Source organism: Bidens hawaiensis, unplaced genomic scaffold (assembly GCF_021521415.1).
Source record: "Bidens hawaiensis isolate Kalapana, Puna unplaced genomic scaffold, B.hawaiensis_p1.1 tig00047156_1, whole genome shotgun sequence".
NCBI lineage: Eukaryota > Viridiplantae > Streptophyta > Magnoliopsida > Asterales > Asteraceae > Bidens > Bidens hawaiensis.
The window spans coordinates 17,267-38,902 of NW_027498428.1; the positions used below are offsets into that span (position 1 = coordinate 17,267).

The 21,636-nt window shown below is 34.9% G+C and overlaps 4 protein-coding genes and 1 pseudogene across 5 annotated transcripts; 2 read left to right on the plus strand and 3 right to left on the minus strand.

Annotated features, from left to right (window-relative positions):
* The first annotated feature begins 415 nt into the window (after positions 1–415).
* On the plus strand, positions 416–4,025 carry LOC143596855 (putative hydroxyacylglutathione hydrolase 2, chloroplastic). 2 transcript variants are annotated; one of them, XM_077075518.1, is made up of 8 exons: positions 416–479; positions 1,488–1,670; positions 1,791–1,994; positions 2,937–3,060; positions 3,227–3,327; positions 3,418–3,492; positions 3,590–3,688; positions 3,777–4,017. In XM_077075518.1, exons 1-8 carry the CDS (start codon positions 456–458, stop codon positions 3,921–3,923), a joined length of 957 nt encoding a protein of 318 aa, XP_076931633.1. In that variant the 5' UTR covers positions 416–455; the 3' UTR covers positions 3,924–4,017. The 2 variants fall into 2 exon arrangements, with proteins under 2 accessions (XP_076931633.1, XP_076931634.1); XM_077075519.1 differs by lacking the exon at positions 3,590–3,688 and having other exon boundaries at positions 3,804–4,025.
* Positions 4,026–4,570: 545 nt separating this feature from the next.
* On the minus strand, positions 4,571–6,428 carry LOC143596850 (uncharacterized). The gene is made up of 5 exons (XM_077075513.1): positions 6,159–6,428; positions 5,281–5,423; positions 5,028–5,209; positions 4,825–4,938; positions 4,571–4,748 (listed from the first exon to the last, which is right to left on the minus strand). Exons 1-5 carry the CDS (start codon positions 6,426–6,428, stop codon positions 4,609–4,611), a joined length of 849 nt encoding a protein of 282 aa, XP_076931628.1. The 3' UTR covers positions 4,571–4,608.
* Positions 6,429–8,186: 1,758 nt separating this feature from the next.
* On the plus strand, positions 8,187–11,025 carry LOC143596852 (uncharacterized). Its single transcript, XM_077075514.1, has 7 exons — positions 8,187–8,333; positions 9,225–9,335; positions 9,420–9,578; positions 9,693–9,857; positions 9,991–10,104; positions 10,449–10,562; positions 10,640–11,025. The coding sequence occupies exons 1-7, from the start codon at positions 8,187–8,189 to the stop codon at positions 10,952–10,954; spliced, it is 1,125 nt and encodes a 374-aa protein (XP_076931629.1). The 3' UTR covers positions 10,955–11,025.
* A 1,962-nt stretch (positions 11,026–12,987) lies between these two features.
* On the minus strand, positions 12,988–13,667 carry LOC143596856 (calmodulin-like protein 3 pseudogene; annotated as a pseudogene).
* A 3,315-nt stretch (positions 13,668–16,982) lies between these two features.
* On the minus strand, positions 16,983–20,653 carry LOC143596853 (methyl-CpG-binding domain-containing protein 5-like). Its single transcript, XM_077075515.1, has 3 exons — positions 20,369–20,653; positions 17,506–17,616; positions 16,983–17,414 (listed from the first exon to the last, which is right to left on the minus strand). The coding sequence occupies exons 1-3, from the start codon at positions 20,651–20,653 to the stop codon at positions 17,166–17,168; spliced, it is 645 nt and encodes a 214-aa protein (XP_076931630.1). The 3' UTR covers positions 16,983–17,165.
* Between the last annotated feature and the right edge of the window lie 983 nt (positions 20,654–21,636).

Genomic DNA, 21,636 nt, shown 5'->3' on the forward strand with positions numbered 1-21,636 from the left:
AAGGCTAACATGTCTTTGACTATACGTTTGATGCTAACACGTCGTTGACCATGTATTTTAGAGGCTTAACTCATCTTTGACTATGCGTTAGGAAATCTAACACGTATTTGACGACGTGTTATACTAACATGTCGTTAAAAACGTGTTAGATTTCCTAACGCATGATTAAAGATGAGTTAGAATGTGACATTTTTAGAATTATTAACTTTGGGGGATAAAATTGGAATCTCTTTCCCAAAATAAAATACGGCTATTTTGGGAAATTTCCCTTGAAAAAGGAAACAAAAAGAAACGCGTGGATGGCGTGGTAGTCGAACTACATACACAATACAACCCGTACCCGTATATCATTCATCATTTAATTTCTCTCTCTTCTGGTTGGGAGACACCGCATCATTACATCACATTACAAAAAGCACACACCAAAATGCAAATGCTCACTTCTACCTTCCGCCATGGCTGCACTACCTCCCACCGAGGTATATTTCACTATCCGATTATTCAATTACACTCTTCTAATTCCCTCAATCAATCCACGATCGTAACTACTTGCAGTATCGTTTAATCGTTCCTTGGCTAATTGTGTGTTTTAGTTTGTACAATTGCCGATCTAGTTTCGATTTACTTTAGCAGTTCCGTTGCGGTTAGTGCGGAATATACTTTTAGGCCACGCGTAGTTAGATTACGATTTTTTACATTACTGATTGAATTTAGGTATTTATGAGGAATGCGTGTAGTGCACGCTTTTTACTGGAACTGATACTTAAATGTTGAAGATATTTGTGGTTTTAGATGTTATTATTATTATTATTATTATCATTTGTTGCATATATTGCTGCCTTCGGGTTGAGAGTGCTTGTTGATTGTTTTTCCGCAAGTAGCTGATCTGAATATCTGATATAACATTGTGTGTGAATCACTCGGTTTTGTGGAGTCTGGTAACTTACTATCTGATTCATCTAAACTGTTTGCAAGTTTATACAATTTCCGATCTAGTTTTAGTTTCTGATCTACTTCATTGAGATTTATGGATTCAATTGCGGTTGAACAGGACATTCAATGCGGAATATACTTATAGGTCACACGTAGTTAGATTACAATGTTCTAAATTACTGATTGAATTTAGGTATTTTAGAGGAATGCTGAATGTTGAAGATATTTGTGGTTTTAAAGGACATTAATATCACTTGTTTGCATATGCATATGTTAAGTTACTCTGTACAGTCTTAGGGTTAATGCTTAATTATTTCCTTGCAAGTAGCTAACCTGAATATCTGATATGACATTGTGTGTGAATTACTCTGTTTTTGTGGAAACTGGCAACTTACTTCTTGTCATTTCTTTAGTTACATACTTATATTGGGTGATTTGATGGCAGTATTATGCTAGCATTGATGTATTCGTATAAACATTTGTGGTTTGTTAAGGCATATTTTGTGTTGCAAGTTGACAATTGAAGTTCTTTTTATTGTTTTCTGATATTTCAGGGGAGAAGGATGGTCTGTGTATGGCCAGGTCTAAGGCAAATCTGCCTTAGGAAAAACCTTATGTACGGGTTTATGCAGTTATTTTCATTTCCATTTAAAACCTTGCGAGGAGTTAGTCGATCTCTTGGTGTTTCCCATTTATGTAGCATTTCCAAATTGTCTTCATCATTACAAATTGAGTTGGTGAGCTTTTACTTCATACAATAATAAATGAATGTTTATAACTAAATGCATAACTGAACCACACAAACACAGTCACTAACTACCTTAATTTGTTGTCTATCGGTTTGCTGGCGTCATTAGGTACCATGTCTTAAGGATAATTATGCATATCTTTTGCATGATTTGGATACTGGGACTGTTGGAGTGGTTGATCCTTCTGAATCTTTACCAATAGTAGATGCTTTGGGCAGGAACAATCGGAATCTGAACTACATTTTAAATACTCATCACCATAATGATCACACTGGTGGGAATGTTGATTTGAAAGCAAGGTACGGGGCAAAGGTGAGCCATATATCATTTTTTTTGTGCAATTTGTAATGTTTAGGATGTTAAGTTTTGTTCTTTAACATAATGTCTAATTCATGGAATTTCTGAATGGTCTTAGGCACATAGATAAGAAATAGACTTTCTTAGGTGGTGCATTTTTCCATCCATGATTGTAATTATATATCACAGATTCACAGGATCATTAGCAACTTATGTTCTATCATAGAGTACATAGTTTTTTAAATGTCTTCATCAGTAGTTGCATGTTTTGAAATATCAAAATGTCCTCATGATGAGAACTTAAAGGGTATCAATTTTCCTTTCCAAGATGTTATAAGAGATTATATGTTATGGCAGCACGATTGCAGTAGGCCACACATTCTTTAGTTATTGACTTGTGGTTGAATATGTGAATAATCTGTTGCTAAGAATGCTACTAGTGGTAGCTGTTTGTTTTGGGTTTGCAAGAAAACATATATAGGTCTGTTTGAACTTTGATGGCATGGTTTGGTCATGATCTTTTGCATCTAAGAAGCCAGGTTTTGCAATTTTGTTGAATTGATGATTATGTGTGATAATACTAGATAGCATCGGTTGCTTGGATGCCAATCTTCTGTTGCAGTAGTAGAATATTATATGTTTTATAACCATGGATTTGGTGTTTGTATATTCTTATGGTTTATTTGTTGTGAAATACATAAAGAATTAGATGATAAGATACAAAATATAACAATCCCATATGATTTGGCATAAAATAAGTTGAATATAGGGATATGATTACAAAATAGATGACACAAATACATTTACATAAAACATTATGCAAAGCTAATGAAGGCACAATTTGTGAGACCTTAGCAATTTAGCATCTCATTAGTCTTGTTGAAATTGTTATTTTCTTATTATGTGAGTTCATTAAATAATATAGTTATCTTCAACTTTGTGTTTGCAATCATGCAGGTAATCGGATCAAATATCGACAGGGATAGAATTCCTGGCATTGATATCAGCTTGAACGATGGTGACACATGGATGTTTGCTGGGCACGAGGTGCATGTGATTGCAACCCCGGGCCACACTAAAGGTTTCCTATTATCTAATACACTTTAGATGTTGCATGTACCATTATTTGAATTAACAACTCTGTAAATGTTTAAACTTAGGATTACTGAAAGAGGTAACACATTCTTTGAAAATGAAGAGGATAATAGACATAGCAAACTGTTAATTCTTTGTTTTTGTGCTTGCAGGCCATATTTGCTTTTATTTTCCGGCTTCTGGGGCTATTTTCACTGGAGACACTTTATTCAGCTTATCATGTGGTAAACTATTTGAAGGCACACCTGAACAGGTAACCAGACTACTATTCTACTTTTAATCATAACGAGGAGGACGCATTTTAATTATTATACAAACTGATTTGATTACTTTTGTGCTTTAGATGCATTTGTCCCTGGAGAAGTTATTATTGTTGCCAGAAAACACAAATATATACTGTGGGCATGAATATACATTGGTAAGTTTTTTATTTTATTATTATTTTTTTTATATGTTTTCAATCATGTGGTCTACAATCAAGCTCGGAAGTTTAATAGTAGGCTTGCTATTGACAGAGTAATTCAAAGTTTGCATTATCTGTTGAGCCCGGAAATGAAGAATTACAGTCATATGCAGCCAATATTGCCAATCTTCATAAAAAGCAATTACCAACGGTAGTTTTTATTGATTTTTAAGTTATAATTTAACCTTTCTATATTCATCAGTTTTAAGCGTCTTTTGACTATTGGTTTTGTGCTTCAGATTCCAACGACCTTAAAGAAGGAGAAGTTGTGTAATCCTTTCTTGCGTACTTCAAGTCGAGAAATACGTCGCGCATTGAATATTCCGGCTGATGCAAGTGATGCAGAAGCATTGGGTGTGATTCGACAGGCCAAGGATAATTTCTAAGTAATTCCCATTATATCCTTTCATTCTATCTTGCACATAAGAAATTAGGTCCGGTAGTAGTATCGGGAACATTGTGTTAGCAACTATACATAGTGTTGGAATTTTCCCTGTTAAAATGAATGATTACATTTTCTTTTTTAAACGAATCTTCGTTGCAGAAAATGGCCCACACAGTGTGTCAAATTAGTGAATTACTAGCTTTTGATTGCACAAAATTGTCGATTTTTTAAAAATCTTCGTTGCAGAAAATGGCCCACACAGTGTGTCAAATTCTTTGTTAGTTTTGATGGTTTACCGATTTTATCATTTGTATATAATTACTTCTATTTTTTAATTATATAATTATGAATAAGTCTTCTGATCATAAATCGTTTTTACCATTTTATCGATAATATACAAACTAATAATTTAGAAAGAAAACACAAAACAAATCGGTCCAAACAGCCAATCTGAATCATTAAATCGCAAAACCAGTACCAACCTATTGGGTTTATTGTTCCTCGAAACCATAGTTAGCAGTTCGACCTATAACTTTCATCAAAACCAGCCAAACATTACAGTGCACAACCCTAGATACTGTGTAACACAACTCAAATCATCTAAGCCAAAGACAAACATGATTCACTGGCTATATGTATATTAAACAATCTTAACATCTGATTCTCAATGTGTATTCAACACGCGATTACTGTGGTTTTATCTTCTTAACAAGCACGTACATAGCAACACGAGGACTACAATAATCCGGATGCCAACCGGCTTGATCAACGCGACCTATGATAAAATCCGCCATTGCTGCTTCCATAAAGCATTCAAGAACAGCATCTGACAAAACAACAAAAACCAAGGGCTTATCATATGATGCCAATAATGAAACATGTTAAAAACACAAATTAACTACCATTTCTAAGTTCTCCAGCGAGAATAACTGTCGTGCCGGCCCCACTGAGATCCACTAGAGTTTCTAACAAATCTGCCACGGCTTCTTCACTATAGATCACATCCGATCCAATCACTACATTCGTAAATAATCAACTCGTAAATGAGTAACATAAGAATTATAAAACCAAGGGTAAAATTGTAATTTTGTATAACAGAAATTACCAAAATCAGGTAAAGGTTCAACCAATTCTGGGTCGGGGCGATCACCCCAGGTGAGCTCGTTAACTGTTGCAGAACCTCGCACGTCTCCATACAAATTATCTTCAATGTTCTTTTTTAAAAGCCTTAATCGGTCCGGCATATCTGTAAGGATAACTTGAGAACCTAAAAGAGCTGCAATACAACTGAAAACACAAAATCAGAATATTATAATTTTCTTTTAAGCTGAGAGCAAAAGATAAATAAAAATTGTTACCCGGCTAAACCGCAGCCTGCGCCTAACTCAACAACCTTCTTGCCTTGCAGAACAAGTAATCCTGTTTCCACCGCATGCTCTAGAAACTTCCCTAGAACAATTCCACTGTCCCACATTACTGATCCAGTTACTCCAGGAGTACCCTAAAATTTAACATTAAATGAAATTAAAATAATTAACTTGAGTAACTGAAACTGGATATGCCTAAGATCACATGCTAACATAATAAGAGAATGGAACAGATTTAAAATTAACGAAGATTGAAGACTTGAGAAGTTTTGGACCGGCAGCTCGTTTATGTATTTTTGTTCCCTAAGCTAGAACGCTTATCTATCTCTATACATTGTAAGTTGTAAACCTTGTAATTGTAATTTCTTATCGAGTGTTGAGAGCATAAAACAATAAAAAAATTCTTGGTTGCAGCCTGTGGACATAGTTAGGGTGCAAACGAGCCGAGTCGCTCGTGAACTACTAGAGATCGGATCGAGAAAAGGCTCAAAACAAGCCGACCCTCAAATGCAGCTCGTTTAGTTATCAAGCCCGAGCTTAGCCTGAGCCTCAAATAGAGCTCGCTTAGTTATCGAGCCCGAGCTAAGCCAGAGCCTCAAATAGAGCTCGCTTAGTTATCAAGCCCAAGCTCGAACCTGACTGTTTAGGCTCCTTAAGCCTTAACGAGCATAGTGCACTTTCTAAATTTTAACTCTCTAGCAAACTTGAGCTGAGCTTTGGAACGTTTAAGGTAATGCACACGAGGTTGGTCAGAGCTTAGGCTTGTTAAGGTATTTATCGAAATATAGAAAAACAATTTAAATTTAATAATATGTATAAATTAATTAATAAATAATAAACGAGCCGGAGCTTAAAAAACGGAGAGTTACCAAGGAAGATGGAGACTGGGAAATAGAAATAGAGCGGCCGCAAGCATCGATTGATAATTTGAGAGAAGACTGAGAAACAAAGGCATTAGGCTTAGAAACCATCGGCTGTTGGAGGCCCCAAAGGAGTATCATCTCATCAGATGGATCTCCTACCACCATTCTCACTTTGCCTTTGTAAGAACCCAATCCGGTGACTGTTTCATCATCATCTTCTTCTTCAATGGTGTCTTTTGGGTTGTTGCGTTCCTGTTGCTGGTCCGTACAGGCCATTGCTTCTCCATAACTGAATCCCAATACAAACCTAGCTGCTTGCTAGTTTCTCGAGCTCCGACCGGACCAATAAAAAGCTCGAAACAAACCTAGTTGTTTCGAGCCGGAGTTTTAAACAAAGCTTGTTTAGTTACAGAGCTTGAATTTTGAGTCTTGTTTGGAAGCTTCTTTAGGTTTGTCAAGTTTTAATAAGCATTTTTTTTTTCTTTTATACGTCTATGTATCAATCTAGCATTGCACAACTAAAACTCGAGCCGAGCATAGACTTGTTAAAGTTTTGTTTCATTTTTAGAATATGTAAAAGTAATTAAACATGAGTATAAATTATTAATTAATTAATTAATAATAAACGATCCGAGCTTGAAAAAAACAACTCAAAACTGAGCTTTGGCTATAGGAGAGAGTTCGAAATGAGTCAAGCTCAAGTCTAATCTCAGCTCATTTACACACCTTGTTGAGACAACCAAATTTATGAAAATTTGAAAGAAAAAGAAGAAGAAAAATGGGTATTAACGTATGCATAGATCCCCATTTTTGGCATAGTGATAGGAGGCTTCGATTTTCTAATGAAGACCCAAGTTCGATCATCACTTGTGAAACTTTGGATTGATATTGACAATGGTGGATTTAAGCTAGGCCTTGCGAGGCTGTCAGTTTGATCCTGAGCTCACCGGGGTTTTAGTCCCACTGTGTGTTACGCCAGATAGTTATGCTCTTGTGGTAACACAACGAATGCGAAGTGGCAGCCAGCGGTATTATTTCCCAGGAGAACGATCAAGCCAAACTCTGAAGCCAGTTTGGGTCTGGGCCGTCCGGCTAAGACAGCATAGTCTGACAAAAGGCAACAGAGCTCTCGAAATTGAAGAGGATGATGACATAAAACACAAGAAATTCGTCGTTCTAAAAAAGTCAAAGATGCATAATGGTGTTTCTACTCGAATGATTGATGTTATAGTCTTGAACAGAGGGTGAAAAAAAAATCCAAATTGGTTTAATAGCATTTAATCGTTATAAAGCATTTTAAAAGTGTACTTTAATGGTTATTAAATTAAAAAGCTTATGTATAATATCAAGATTTTAAAATGGATATGATTTTCATATATCATCCTCATTAGGTATGTACAGCTCGTATAAGGTTAAACGGGCTATACAGGCCACTCATGACTGACAAGTGTACGAAGAGGACACACAAAATAGCTAGTCCCCTATGGGGCAGCGTAGACGAAATGTGGTGTGTGAAGATCAGTGTTGTAAAAATCCTGACTAGACACCGATTTAGCTAGTCCTACCATGCTGATTAATTTTGGGCTAATCAGTCAATGGTCAAATTCAGCAAAAATCAGGATTAATCGGACTTATTCAGCCTTTTTCACGAGATTTTGGCCAAAATTGACGGTTTCCTGTGAGATTCCAGCAAAAATCAACGGTTTACCGCTAATTTATGGCCAAAACGTGTTTATATATATAAAACTGAAAATTACATATTTTGTATACGTAAAACTTAAAAGGTTAATATCCATGTTGGCTTATTTTGTTTTTTCTTAGAAACATTTTTGTGTATTTAATTTAAAAAATATAAATATCCCCTAAACATAACACTGGGTTTCTGCAGATCTCCATTCCGGCAAATCGGATAAGAAGAAGACTACTAGTACTATGTACTGATGCAATTCAATTCAATTCAATTGAATCAACTTGAATTCATCCAATCTAGCCCCAATTGTTTCTCAGCAGCAGCAGCAAAAGTCATGCTTAAAAATGGTGGCAAATTCAGTATCAACAACAGCATCTAGTAGTAACGGTGATAGCTACACTCATCCTTCATCATATGCTTTCAATTCTCAAATCATCGTCACAGATGCCAATAATAATAATAAGTTTGAGATCACCAGAACACTAAACGATGTAAGCTCATCATTAGATCTAATTCATTATTATTATTATTATTGTATTTATATATTTGTTGTTCTTGTTTTATGTTAAGATTTGCACTAGGTATTAAAGCCGAAATCGGTCGAATAGTTATGTAATCGTAATCTTCCACTTGAGCTAATAATGAGAAACACCAGTTGCAGCTTACAGGTGCAAACGAGCCGAGCCTAGGTTCGGCTTGTTTTGATTTACGAGAGCTCGAGCTCGAGGTCGCCTTGCTTGAAGCTCTTTTTCTAAAGCTTGAGTTCGGCGTTTTATAAATTATTAAAATTAATTTATATAAGTTTTTTTAATTATTTTTATATATTCTGATAAGCAAGCCTAAGCTTGGCTCGAGCTCGTCATGTGCAGTACGTTAAGCCGTTAAATGAGCCAAAGCTGGGCTGTGTCCAAAAGAGGTAAAACGCAAAAATGCACTAGGCTCGTTAAGGCGTGATCTTTCCCTACAAGGCTTGAGCTCGGGCTCGATAACTAAACAAGCTTAATGAAATTGAGGATCCTGTTTTGCTCGAGCTCGATAAGGCTTAGCTAGTTTTGAGCTTTTAATCGATAGGATCTCAAGTAGCTCGTGTGCGGCTCAGCTCGTTTGCACCCCTAGTTGCAGCCATGGACGTGGGTCACCTTGACTGAACTATGTTATATTGTCTTGTTGCTTATTTTCTCATGTTCTGCGTGAGATTCGTTTGTGCTAATGTGTTGTTTCGCTTCCGCATCGTCACTTTGTTCCTAACACTCTGGATCTAATCTGCTTTAATTTTCTTTGATTAGTGTTGATTACAATTTCAAATCACTTTTGGAATTATCATAACATTTCTTTTGTTAGTAGTAAATTGGCTAATATGGAAAATATTATGGCTGCGTTAGGTTAAAGATGTGATATTAAAGAAAGAGAATGACGAATCAAAAGATATTGGCGCGTGTTTGGAGATTAATCATGTGGAGAAATCTGATAACTCGGTACTACGGAAGTTGCTTGTAAGTTGAATAAATGCATTAAGATATCACTTTGCAATCCAAATGCTATGATAAATCATGTAATGACTTAATTATTATATTCAGCGGAGGACGAGGTATTTTGATCCTCAGGATTGCAGTTTTGAACATTGCTATAATTGTGGCGAAGGCGGTCATACAGTTACCAGTTGTTCAGCAGCTAACCGCAAGAAGCCGTGTTTTATATGTGCGAGTTCAGAGCACAATGGAAAGCAATGCAAGCAGGTTAGGATCTATAATATATTATACAAACTGTTAGTTTAATGATCATGAATCATAACTTAATAACTTTACAATATAACTTGTATTCATTATTTTAGTTTTAACTTTTTTCTGCAGGGAAAGGGATGTTTTTACTGCAAAAAAAGTGGTCATTTTGCAAAAGACTGCCCAGAAATGTACACCGAGGGAGTCGAAAAGGATAAAATTTGTTTAAAATGTGGTGATTCTGGGCATGAAATGTATACATGCAAGACTGTGGTCTACGCTGTGGATGACCTCAAGGTCAAATGGTCAATCTCGTTTTCTAGTCTGTTTCAATATTAACAAACTAAGCATTTGTGCTTCTTGTTTCGTTTCGTTAGTATTTTTTGTTATTTCAACTTAAAACTCACCCATGACACTTTTTTTCCTTCAGGAAATTAAATGTTACATTTGCAATAATATGGGCCATCTTTGTTGTGTTGACTATGGTGAAGGCCCGACTGAGGCTTCTTGTTACAGATGTGGTCAACTGGGCCATACTGGTTTGGTATGTCATCACTTGCTATATCTGTAATGATTAATCTTTTATCAAAGTTAGTAAGTGATCACATATTTGAAATTACTGTTTTCCCATTCTTGTCCAATTTGGATCAAAATTTTAGTGTATCTTCGTTAGACCAGTTGAACATAATATTGCGACCCGAATAGGAAAAGTATTAAAAGGTGGACCCAAAAGTATCAGTTTCGAAATAATGAACCAATATATTGTGAATCAACCTATTCATAAATCATAAGGAAATGAACGATATTGGTTACATGATTAGATGCTGGCCTTTTAGGAATTTTTTTTTTTTGATATTTTTAGTTTTATGATTCTGATTTTGTTGACAGAAATGTACACATACGAGTTCAAGTGTAAGTGCATATGCAGAGGCATCACCTAGTTATTGCTACAAATGCGGTCAGGAAGGCCATAAGTCACGCAAGTGTAAAACTTCTGCTAAGGTAATAAGACTCTGCTTTAGTCTACATGCCATATTATGTTGTAACAAATTTTAAGATGTTTTTTTTTGTTTCTTTAGAAGCGAAGGAGGAAAAAGGCGAAGCAGAGTAATGTACAAGATTATACAGAGAATGTAGTGGTTAGATCTGCGCCTCAAGCGGTAGATAAGGGTTGTAATAGGAATAAAACACAACTTGGATACTCAACTTCATCTCAACCAACGAGTAGGGGCGGTTGGATGGATGGTGTTGAAGTCGATGAAGATCCCGGTGGTTGTTTAAGTGGGACCCAGTGGGGATCTTTGTCAACACCAGATAGTTATAGATCAAATAAAGGTTTACATGGAAATAATGGCTCTAGTGATTATACTTGTGATTTTCGGTATGAAGGTTGAGGTTCTAATGGAGTATCGGCATTCGGATTCGAGATTCTGGCAATTCAAGTGATTATGAAAGGAGAGAGCATGGTTGGTTGGAATTGGTATTGAATGCTGATTGCTGTGTTCTTTTTTTATTTTCTATATCTTTTTATTGTTACAAGTTGTTGTGTTATTTGTGTTAGTCCTTGGTGTTTGTTTAGCATAATCCAATGGAATTGGGATTTTAGTTTCTTTTCTAACATGTTTGATTCACATGGTTCGTTAGAATTGGAATATGAATTCAAATGATAACATGTTTGCTAGCAGGTGTAGAGTGCACATCAATTCGGGACTAATTTGTTTTCCGGCTTTACCAAAAAACAATGGTCCGGGGAGAAACGCCCCTTTTGTGGGTTCCAAGTGAGAACGCCCCAATAAACGATTCATTTGAGTCTTACTCAAAGCGGTCGATCAAAACCAAAAGTCATATCGGTTCGCACCAACCAACATATTGTATGGTTTCAACCAAACAAGGTGGTGTTAGTTGCATATAAATATTGTGTCTTTGGTCCAAGTTGACATATAAAGTTATTGCTTACTAGCAAAATTATTAGTATTTTTTATTAAAAAACCAAGTTCATCATCATCATCATCGTACTCAGTATATCCCACCAATAGCAATGCTATGGTAGGGTCTGAGGAGGGTAAGATGTAGACAGCCTTACCTCTATCCCATAGGGATAGAGAGGCTGCTTCCGGTGAGACCCCCGGCTCGATAGTAGTTTTGCATCAAGCCTTGGACATAAGGTACATAGCACTCAATCATCGGGACACCGGCTGATTGGTGCATGTGCCCTTGTCTTTCGGCTATCAACGCCACCACATGATGCCTGATTAACCTTCCTCCACTTTTAACGTTATTTTCACGAGATTAGTAAAATAACGTCAAAATTAGTGCAATTTTACTTTTGCCCACCCGAGGGTTCACACATATATACATTATATGCGCGTACCGCAAGCAGGGCGTTTAAAAAACCAAGTTGAAAAGGAGAAAAGCAAAACGAATTTGGAGAGGGATATATAACTACACACTTATGTGAATGCAATTTGTCAACCATTTCAACCAAATTCCGGCTCATTTTTTTCAACCAATTTCAGGTCTATTTCTCCTCTACCAGCTATGTTTCCAGCCTTCCAGGTGTTTGTGTTTGTCCGAGTCTTTTAATTTAATGTTTTGACGACATAAAAGTAAACGTAAAAGTAAAAGTAAAAAGGAAACATAAAATAATACTCTCTTACTCAATAATCAAAGAGTAAATTATATAGATCTTTCATTTCATATGTAATATGTTACTAATATCTATAATTTAGAACTTTTGACAGTTTATTTTACGAGTTAATCGGTTTCCTTCTGAAACAGTCTTGTGTCATCCTCGTCAAACTAGCAATGGACGGTTGTAACTCCCAACACCTCCTTCCATCATTAGTCCTACACATAAGGTGAGTCTATTGATATAATTATACATATAATTGAGTCACTAATCAATGATTGAACTATGCATAGCTTGATGCGTTGACCCGATGGCCAACTCACCAGTGAAAGGCCAACTCAGAAAATTCTTTGTTATTGCTAGGATGATGTCTTTTTTAAAAGCATTATGGTTCCATTATACAGAGAAGAACACTAAAAGATTGTTCAAGAGCCAAGCTGATAAAATAATACATTGAGTACCACAATAACCTTACATTGAATTCAGGGGTGAAGTATAAGAGGAACCTAGAGTGACCCCGGTCACTGCTGCTTTTTCGTTTAGTATGGTAAATTTTTACGATTTTGTCCGAAATTTTTTATATGTATTGAGCACGGTCACTCCCGAGATATCGGGTCCGTGACTTCGGTCACCACCGCTGTGACTAAACCCAAGCTTCACCAGTACATTGAATACAACAAGAACTTTACATTCTTAAATAAAGGTTAAATTAAAATCAACGAATAAACTAAAATCAATCAATCAATCTATGTACAACAAAATAATCATATAAAAATAAATAAATAAAAATGAACAAGATTCAAAAAAAAAAAAAAAAAAACATAGATTTAATTTTGAGCCAAATTAGCAAAACCACCAGCTCTCATCATCTCCTTAAACTCACTAAAACTAACCCTCCCATCACCATCCACATCCACCTTCATAATCATCCTCCTACACTCCTCCACCCTCCTCCCTTGCTTCAACCCCAACGACTCGAAAACCGCCTTCAACTCCTCCACCGCGATATACCCGTCTCCGTTCTGATCAAACACATTAAAAGCATCCATCATATCCTCTTCATCTTGCTTTTCCATAATCATTCTATACATCTCACCAAACTCCTCAACATCCACACACCCATCACCGTTTATGTCAATTTTCTCAATCATGTTCTCAAGTTCTACTTCTGACATGAATATGTGCATGCTTGTTAACGAGTCATGCAGCTCGTGTTTGCTGATTCTTCCATCTCCGTTTTTGTCGAATATTTGGAATATGTGTTCCAACTCCTCGTGGTTCATAAGTGGTTGCTCCACCTGTCGTGGATGTGACACGCTGGTCACGTCCACGACGTTGTTTTGAACTTGTTCTTGATGAGTTTTTGATTTTGGAAGGAAGTGTTTGAGGGTTTTGGGGAGGATGTAAAGGAAAGTTGAGTAGATGAGGTTGTAGAAGATGAATATTCTTGAGTAGAATGTAGGCATATTGTTATTTACTTATTTGTTGATTGCAAATAACAATTTGAAGAGAGTGTTAATGTTTTGTTTAGATTGTGAACATAATATGAAGATGTGAATGGACTTTATAATGGGAGTGAGTCCTAATTTTGTGGAGTTGGGAAAATGTCTTTTTCTTGAAATTGGATCCGTTAGAGTATTTCTTATATATTTTTTATTATTATTATTTTAAAATTTTTAAATGGGATCTCTTGACAGAGTACAATATAAACTAATTATTTAATTTTATAAAAAATTATAATATAATGAAATGACTGAAATGCAATATTTATTCATCTTTCTGACATTCAAAACAAGATATGAACAAATTTCGTTTATATATAGAACTTACATGCGTGTGCGTCAAACACATGAATAGATTAATTTGATGGTTTTTATGTACATAATAAACATATTTGTGTGTAAGGAAAGATTAAATAAATGTGAACTATTAATAAAAAATTAAACGACTTAGATTTCTATTTTTTTCTTGTTATAATTTAGTGTTATGTAATGAACCTTTTAGGATAATCATATCATATTTATGCAAACAAATATACGTAGGGAGATTCATTTCAGAACCAATAATATATTGAGAGCTACATTTCATACACTTGTAACTTTTTAAGTACTGTTTTTATTAATTTCTATGCATTCTTTTGGTGTAAAAACAGAGTTTTAGAGTAGTTGTGAATTTTATGACAAGATTTAAGAGATTTTAAAGAAACAAGTATTGAGTTTCATGGTTTAACTTTAATCATTACTACTATTTTATATATAATCATATTTTTTGGTTGTGAATATGTAGTTTTACAGTATTATATACGTCAAGTATAAAATAAAAATAAAAATCTCGGATTATAGTGTTGGATAGATGATATTCGTGTCAAGTGTCAACTCGTAAAAACTCGTGACGTGTCTCACACATAATTTCAGTAATACATGTGTATAATTTTATTAGTAGGATTTTTTTTTTATTTGAGATATGCTTAAAAAAATGTTTTATATTTCATGAATGATCATGTGCCGTTGATTGGATCGAAATAGTGATTTTAATTTCAATCCATGAGCATTATATTTTTGGTGTAGTTGGATTTGTTAATACAAATACAAGCTAATATGTAACCAATAATTAAATTAGGCAGAAAATAAGTAGTGATGTTGGGCAAATTAAAGTGTGTCGTGGAGGAGCGTGATTAATATTATTATTATTAGAGTTGGATTCCTTAGCTGTTTGCTATAGTGGTTTGGTCGATTGATAACGCGTTTTCATAATTGCCGTTTGGTGATATGGATGGGTTTCTATATTACTCCACCTTTTATGCCGATCTACCCGTTTCAATATTATTATATTATAGCAAATTAGTAATTCATCTTCTGGTCTAATAATATTGGGTGTGGGTTTCCTCATTGATGATGTTTTTAAACAAGTTAGGTCTGAAGCATTAAAAATAGTATTAACTGTTGCACGCATCTTTGAAAGACTCACTCGGTTATTGAGGGTAAAGTATCATGCTGTACATATGTGGATATAACATACATTAATTGGTATAATTATATATACGAATACGAGTCGAGTAGGTGGGTATGTGACGCTCGATTCAAACAATTGAAATACACATCAAAATGAAACCTGATTGTAGTAAACTAGGACCGGTTAAGTATTACGGGGTTTTCAATTCTCAATCATGATTCTAAGATTTTTTTTATAGCCATAAAGAGTTTGAATCCGTCGGGAAAAACTCATGGTGCCAGCCAGTACCCAGGAAACCAATAGGATTAGGAAAAATTCAACTTATACAATTATACTTGACAAGCAACTCACTTATAGAAAGAATGCTATCGCTAAGACTCTCGGTTTCAAAAGCATGAAGTGAGCACAAGAAATCAAAAAGTAACAACAAAAATAAAATACAAATATTTTATAATATTAGGGGTATTCTAAATAACAAAAAAAAAAATTCATAAAATTATAATTGATTACTTTTTAAACAAGTAAACAAACAAACTATAGAATGGATAGGTCTAAAGGATAGGATAGGGATAAACTATTCTTCTATCCTAAGCGATAGAAAGACTGCTCTCGCTAAGACTCTCGGTTTCAAAAACCTTTTGTTGACATTCAAAGTATTGTATTCAATAGCATAAAGTGTTGCATAAGAAATCAAAAAGTAACAACAAAAATAAAATAAGACCAAAAATATTAGGAGTATTCTACAGGAAACACCAAAAGGTTAAAGGGAACTATCGTTTATTAGTTATTACTTTTTAAAACGAAACAATAATAATAATGTACATAAAAGTTAAAAAGCAAGCGTGTTTTAGGTGGTGTGTAGAAGCTCCAACGGATCTATAATAAAATGAGGTAAAGTAAAGGTGACTCCAAATAGCCGGCAATTAAGCAAACGACCGTTGAGTGGGGCCACGCGTGATTTTAAGGACTTATTTTAATTATTATTACTTTTCCTTCTTTTTTTTTCTGAGAAAGAAAAATACAATTGCCTCTTTATTTCAAAGTATACCACAAGTAAACATTTAATAACCGATAAAATTTCAAGAGAAAGGTATAAACAAACTACACTTGAGCTGTTTGAAATCCTGGCTAAAAAAAAGAAGCTTGTTTAGCGTATGCTACAGTTTCACTTATCAAGCTTGAGCAAGATTGCAAGCCTAAGTGAGTTTACAGTTTATATATTTTTAGTTGATGCACTAAAAATATTATTGTTATACATGAAAAGTATTATAAAAATAATTATAAATAATATGCATTATTTTATAATAAAAATATACATTAAAATAATTATAAACATATTAAGATAAATTAATAAATAGAAAAATAAAATATAAGCGAGCCAAACTTGAGCCTAAGAAACTACTCATGAGTAAGCTCTCCTAATGCTAATCCAAATTTAAGCCCGCTCAGCTCAGCTCAGGCCCATTTACACACCCATGAAGGAACAATACTATGAAATTTTCCTTAAATTAGTTTTGAGTTTGCTCATTAAAACTACTTATTACTTGCCTGTTGAATTTTGAAAACATGTTATTTTATTTATTATAATAAACAACTTCAAACCAGAAAAAATCATTTCAGTAGCAGATAATCAGATAAGCGGTTTAAATAAGCAATCTCAAATAGGATGAGCGCCAAAAATCCCGGTACCGAAATGTTTGGTTCGGTACCGGTACAGAAGGCAAAATTCTGAAAATACTACCAGTACCGAAAACTCAAAAAACTGGTATTAATTCGGTACCGGTACCCGTTTGCTCAAAACCTCTTAAAAGGTCATCATGCATCAATAACTAAAAAAAAGAAACATCAAAACCCCCCTACCTCATGAAATAGAACATCAAACAAACATGTTGTATGCAGTCTAACATCTCACCTTTCACTACTTTGTATCCATCCAAACACTGAAAAAAAAAAGATGACCACAAACATTTGCCTGTCAGATTTCACTAAGTCTATAACCAACTACTTGTACCAGCAGCAACACGTTAACTTTTGCACACATGATCGAAAACCGAAGCCCACTCCTGCTTAGTAGCAAGCGGTATGCTCCAATCACCAATATTTGGAGACCAAACATCATCGGTTGCATAGCTCAAACACCAACTAACTTTTTCCGGTGGATTCTTGAAGTCAAATGTGAAAGCAGCATGAACTTTCTTCCTTGCACTCGTTTTCTTTTTAGTAGCCGTAGAGTCCTTACTAGCGCTCTTAGCAGTCTTAGCACTCTTGGCACTCTGAAAATACATCATTGTGTTACAATTTGTGCATAAAATCCAACTAAATGTAAATGAATAATGTAAAAAAAATATATTTTAATTAGCTTACTGCGTCATCGGAACTTGGAGTTGATGGCTTCTTTCGCTTGCTTCCTGTTTCGAGAAAAGTCACCACTTCATTCTTTGACCGCAGGCGATGACCAGATGGTGAAATGTAGTACTGCTCAAAGTGGACATGCAAAATTTTTTATTAGAATATATAAACCTGATGCAAATATGTATAAATATGAAGCAAGCATTAATCCAAATCATGTTCTTTAAACTTACGTGATACGGTAATAGTTCGCAAACTAAATTACGAACAATTTATAATTCTGAGATCAAGAATCACAAGCTGCACAAAGTTAATGCTTCCACTTTTCTGAAGACTCTTTTATAAAAATACATGTTCTCGACTTTTAGAAATTAGAATTCAGGAAAAAATATCTGATTAGCATAACGAGTCAGATTCAGTTATAATGCGATCTGAGTGCTAAAATAATCTATTAGCATATACCATGATAGGTAAGCATATATATTAAAGTTATATATACAAGTTAAATACGATAACAAACAAAAGGTTGACTTGCATCCTCTTTAACTCCCACTTAGATAACAATGACTAAAATTTGATTAACTTCCATACTGGACCAAATAAAGTATATACAGAAGAATTAAAGATAAAACAGAGCATCAATATAAAACAGAGCATACAAATATTAGCATCATTTATAATATACAATATCTGATTAGCATCAAACAACTTAATGGCTTTCCAAAACACAATTATCCAGCAATCAAAGATGTAACACCGATTCAAGCAAGAAATCAACACTAAGTAGCATTTAATTAACCCTTATTATCATCTTTTGCCAAAGAAGAAACGACAGATACCTAAATGGAACTAAACACAACTTCATTAACCTAAACCGCCTAAAATCGGAAAAATTAATAAATAGATGGGTTAACTGTTTATGAGGCCATAATATATAAGGATTTCGCTTATCGAGCTAATTAGAATATATCTTTTGTCATACCTATTACACTCCGAACCAACTAGAGTCCATCAAAACCATACCCAAGTAAATCTATACCATTAAAAGTTTCACATGGTCAACTAATAAATGACGACTTCACTTCGAAAAGTGTCACGCACTCGCGCACATTGGTAGACAGATAAAGCTATCTGATGTTACCAAAGTGTTTTATAAATACCAACAAAAGGGCAGTTTATCCATACACGCTACGTCATTAAACAGATCCTGGTCCATCAATAACGTAACCACACGTGACATGTTTAGAGAAATTTCCTAGATTTTTATCAATCACAATAACTTTGTGCAAGTTAGTACTAAACTATGTTGTCTAAAGCCCTTTGGGCGCGCAGGGAAAACGCCTCGCTGCATCCAGGTGATCCGACAACCTTCAGGCAAGATTCTGGCCAGCTCCTAATAAAATTCCGGCCAAATCCTAAAAAGCCCGGCGAATTATGCAAACTCCGGGCAAACAGGTAATCCAAAAGTGGTCTATTAGGGCCTAAAATAAAAATGTCTATAACTCCAAAAAATGTTATGTTCATGCTATGCGCTTGGCTTATCTTGGACCCTCATTTTTTAAGCGCCTTTGACAACTATGGTACTAAAGAGTAGTGTTTACAATTTTAACAAGTCCTATAACATTTCAATTAAATGATTAGTTTCAAGTCGATCAATAGCATATCGACCAACAAAAAGCCCTAAACACTAAAATCTCTGAACCCCCTTCCGACTCATAAATCATCTAAAACAAAATCCCCGAACGAAACCACAAATCAACTAATTATATTTTCTATAAATCAACCTTAACCTAAATACACATTCTATATAAAAAAATTAGAAGCCATAACACGTATCTGCAATAAATATACGCACAAACCAAACAAAATTACTTAAAATTCTGTGTTCAATTTTAAAGATTTTTGTTAGATCGCATCCATCTCTGTTCTCAATACTCGGTCAAAGATTTATCCTTTATTTATTTTTTATTTTTTTACTTTTTTTGGTTTTCTAGATCAAAACACTCTAAACCCATTAACCCAACCCGATAAAACCCCTGCAAAACCTGGAGAGATTAGAGTCTGGTTTCGGTTCTAGATCTAAAATTCTCAAACCAGAGAAAACCCGAACCCGAAAAACCTGGGAGAGACTAGAATCCCGCTTCGGTTCTAGAGTTAAAATTCTCAAACCCGAAAACCAACAAAAAAACCCTAAACCCTAAATCCTCCGCAAATCCCTTCTCACAAATCATCCAAAACAAAATTTGCCAAAACAGCCTTTAATCAACTACTTCTAAGTTCTATAAATCAACTTCAACTTTAGACATTCAAACCCTAATTCCTAAACCCCTAAATCTTCTCATAATTTCAGTACTCTATAAATCAACCTTAATCTAATTACAAATTCTAACACAAAGCATCTATATCTGTTCTTAATTCAAATTTAATTTTTTATTTTTCATTTTTTATTTTTAGCAGTCAAATACTCTCAAAGTGTGAAATTAGGGTCGGGTTTTGGTTTTAGATTTAAAATTCTCAAACCTGAAAACCAATAAAAAAAGCCCTAAATCCTCTACTAATCCCTTCTCAGAAACCATCCAAATTAATATTTTCCAAAATCAACCTAAACTTAATTGCACATTCAAACCCTAATTCGCAAAATCAACCCAATAAAACCCGAACCCGAAAACCAACAAAAAAAAACCCTAAACCCATAAATCATCTGAATTAAATTTTTCCAAAATCAACCTCAAATCAACTAATTCTATATTCTACAAATCAACCCTAATTACACATTCAAACCCTAATTCCCAAAATCAACAATACCAACAACAAAAACAACAACAACAACAATAAAAATAATAACAAATAATAACAATAATAATAACAAACTACCGACCCTGTCAACAGTGCCTAACGTAGCACCAGAGGTCCGTTTCTTCAAAATCATATCCCAATCGTCCGGCAGCCACGCCGGGCGGCCATACTTTTGCAAAAGAGGATCTGGGTCTGCGTCTGTTTTGGCCGCCTCTGGTTCCTTCGGATCGGCTGTTGTTCCGTTGTTCGGGTCGATAAAAGACCCGGATCCGAGAAGTGGGTCGGGTGTTGCAGGCGGGTCTTCGGGCTCCGACGGGTTGACGATCGGAGCCGGTGGTTGGTCGCCGGAGATGGGAGTGGTGGACATGGTGCGGATACCGAGGGGATGCTGGGAGTGAAGAAGAAGAGGTGAGTTTATGTGATAAGTGATTGGTTAAAGGTTTATTTATAGGAGGAAGTGTAAAAACAATACCTAAAAAGAAGATATAATAAGATTTGAAATTTGTAATTTGTAATTTTTTTTCTAAAAGTGATACAGAATTTGAAACTCATAATGGTATGTGAGAAACACTGGTGTAAAAACTGGTCTAGGTAGTAAAAGTCAAAAAGTTGGGTATTTTTTGAGGACTTTCAAACTAGGTTGGGTATTCTTCCCTCCTTAGACGATCGATCTGACAATGGCTAATGACTTCAGCAACCTTAGTCAGGAGTAATGGTGAGCGGGAAATGGGTCAAATGTGCAACGCTAGTAAATTGCGTCACACTGTAATATTTGATTTTGTAATTTTTTTTTCTAAAAATGATATAAAATTTGAAACTCGTAATGGTGTGTGCCATGATACAAATGGTTTAGTACTTGATGAGTAATCCTTGAGGACTCCCCATAATTCTCGAGTACTCATAAATCCTCAGCTGACTAACATAGCAGCGCCTAATGAGTTCTGCAACGTTGGTCAAAACTCATAAGTGGCAGTGACCAGGAAATAGGCTAGACATGCAAAACCAGCAAGATTTGTCACACCGTAACCCGTGATATATGTTTTTGTAAATTTTTTATTTCTAAAAATGACATAAATTTTTGAAACTCATAATGGCGTGTGCCATGAAGTGTTGTAAAAAAATGATCGAGTACTTCATGAGTAATGCTTGAGGACTCCCCGTAATTCTCAAGTGCCCACAAATCCTCAATCACCTGGCAAAGCTTAAAGACTTCTGCAACATTGGCCAGAACTCAGAAGTAACGGTGAGGAGGAAACGAGTTAGACCTGCATAACCAGTAAGATTTGTCAAACTGTAACCCGTGATATATATATATATATATATATATATATATATATATATATATTTGCT

What these genes read in the sequence shown, in the direction of transcription:
- LOC143596852 (XM_077075514.1), top strand. Translation starts at nt 8,187, where the DNA reads ATGGTGGCAAATTCAGTATCAACAACAGCATCTAGTAGTAACGGTGAT. An exon ending in CGGTACTACGGAAGTTGCTT is followed by an intron (nt 9,336 to 9,419) that starts GTAAGTTGAATA and finishes TATTATATTCAG; the next exon opens with CGGAGGACGAGGTATTTTGA. An exon ending in AGTGTAAAACTTCTGCTAAG is followed by an intron (nt 10,563 to 10,639) that starts GTAATAAGACTC and finishes TTGTTTCTTTAG; the next exon opens with AAGCGAAGGAGGAAAAAGGC.
- LOC143596855 (XM_077075518.1), top strand. Translation starts at nt 456, where the DNA reads ATGGCTGCACTACCTCCCACCGAG. An exon ending in CTGCACTACCTCCCACCGAG is followed by an intron (nt 480 to 1,487) that starts GTATATTTCACT and finishes CTGATATTTCAG; the next exon opens with GGGAGAAGGATGGTCTGTGT. An exon ending in CATCATTACAAATTGAGTTG is followed by an intron (nt 1,671 to 1,790) that starts GTGAGCTTTTAC and finishes TGGCGTCATTAG; the next exon opens with GTACCATGTCTTAAGGATAA.
- LOC143596853 (XM_077075515.1), bottom strand. Translation starts at nt 20,653, where the DNA reads ATGTCCACCACTCCCATCTCCGGCGACCAACCACCGGCTCCGATCGTC. An exon ending in CGTTAGGCACTGTTGACAGG is followed by an intron (nt 17,617 to 20,368) that starts GTCGGTAGTTTG and finishes CACTTTGAGCAG; the next exon opens with TACTACATTTCACCATCTGG. An exon ending in CTCCAAGTTCCGATGACGCA is followed by an intron (nt 17,415 to 17,505) that starts GTAAGCTAATTA and finishes ATGTATTTTCAG; the next exon opens with AGTGCCAAGAGTGCTAAGAC.
- LOC143596850 (XM_077075513.1), bottom strand. Translation starts at nt 6,428, where the DNA reads ATGGCCTGTACGGACCAGCAACAGGAACGCAACAACCCAAAAGACACC. An exon ending in TGAACCTTTACCTGATTTTG is followed by an intron (nt 4,939 to 5,027) that starts GTAATTTCTGTT and finishes TTACGAATGTAG; the next exon opens with TGATTGGATCGGATGTGATC. An exon ending in CGCTGGAGAACTTAGAAATG is followed by an intron (nt 4,749 to 4,824) that starts GTAGTTAATTTG and finishes TTGTTTTGTCAG; the next exon opens with ATGCTGTTCTTGAATGCTTT.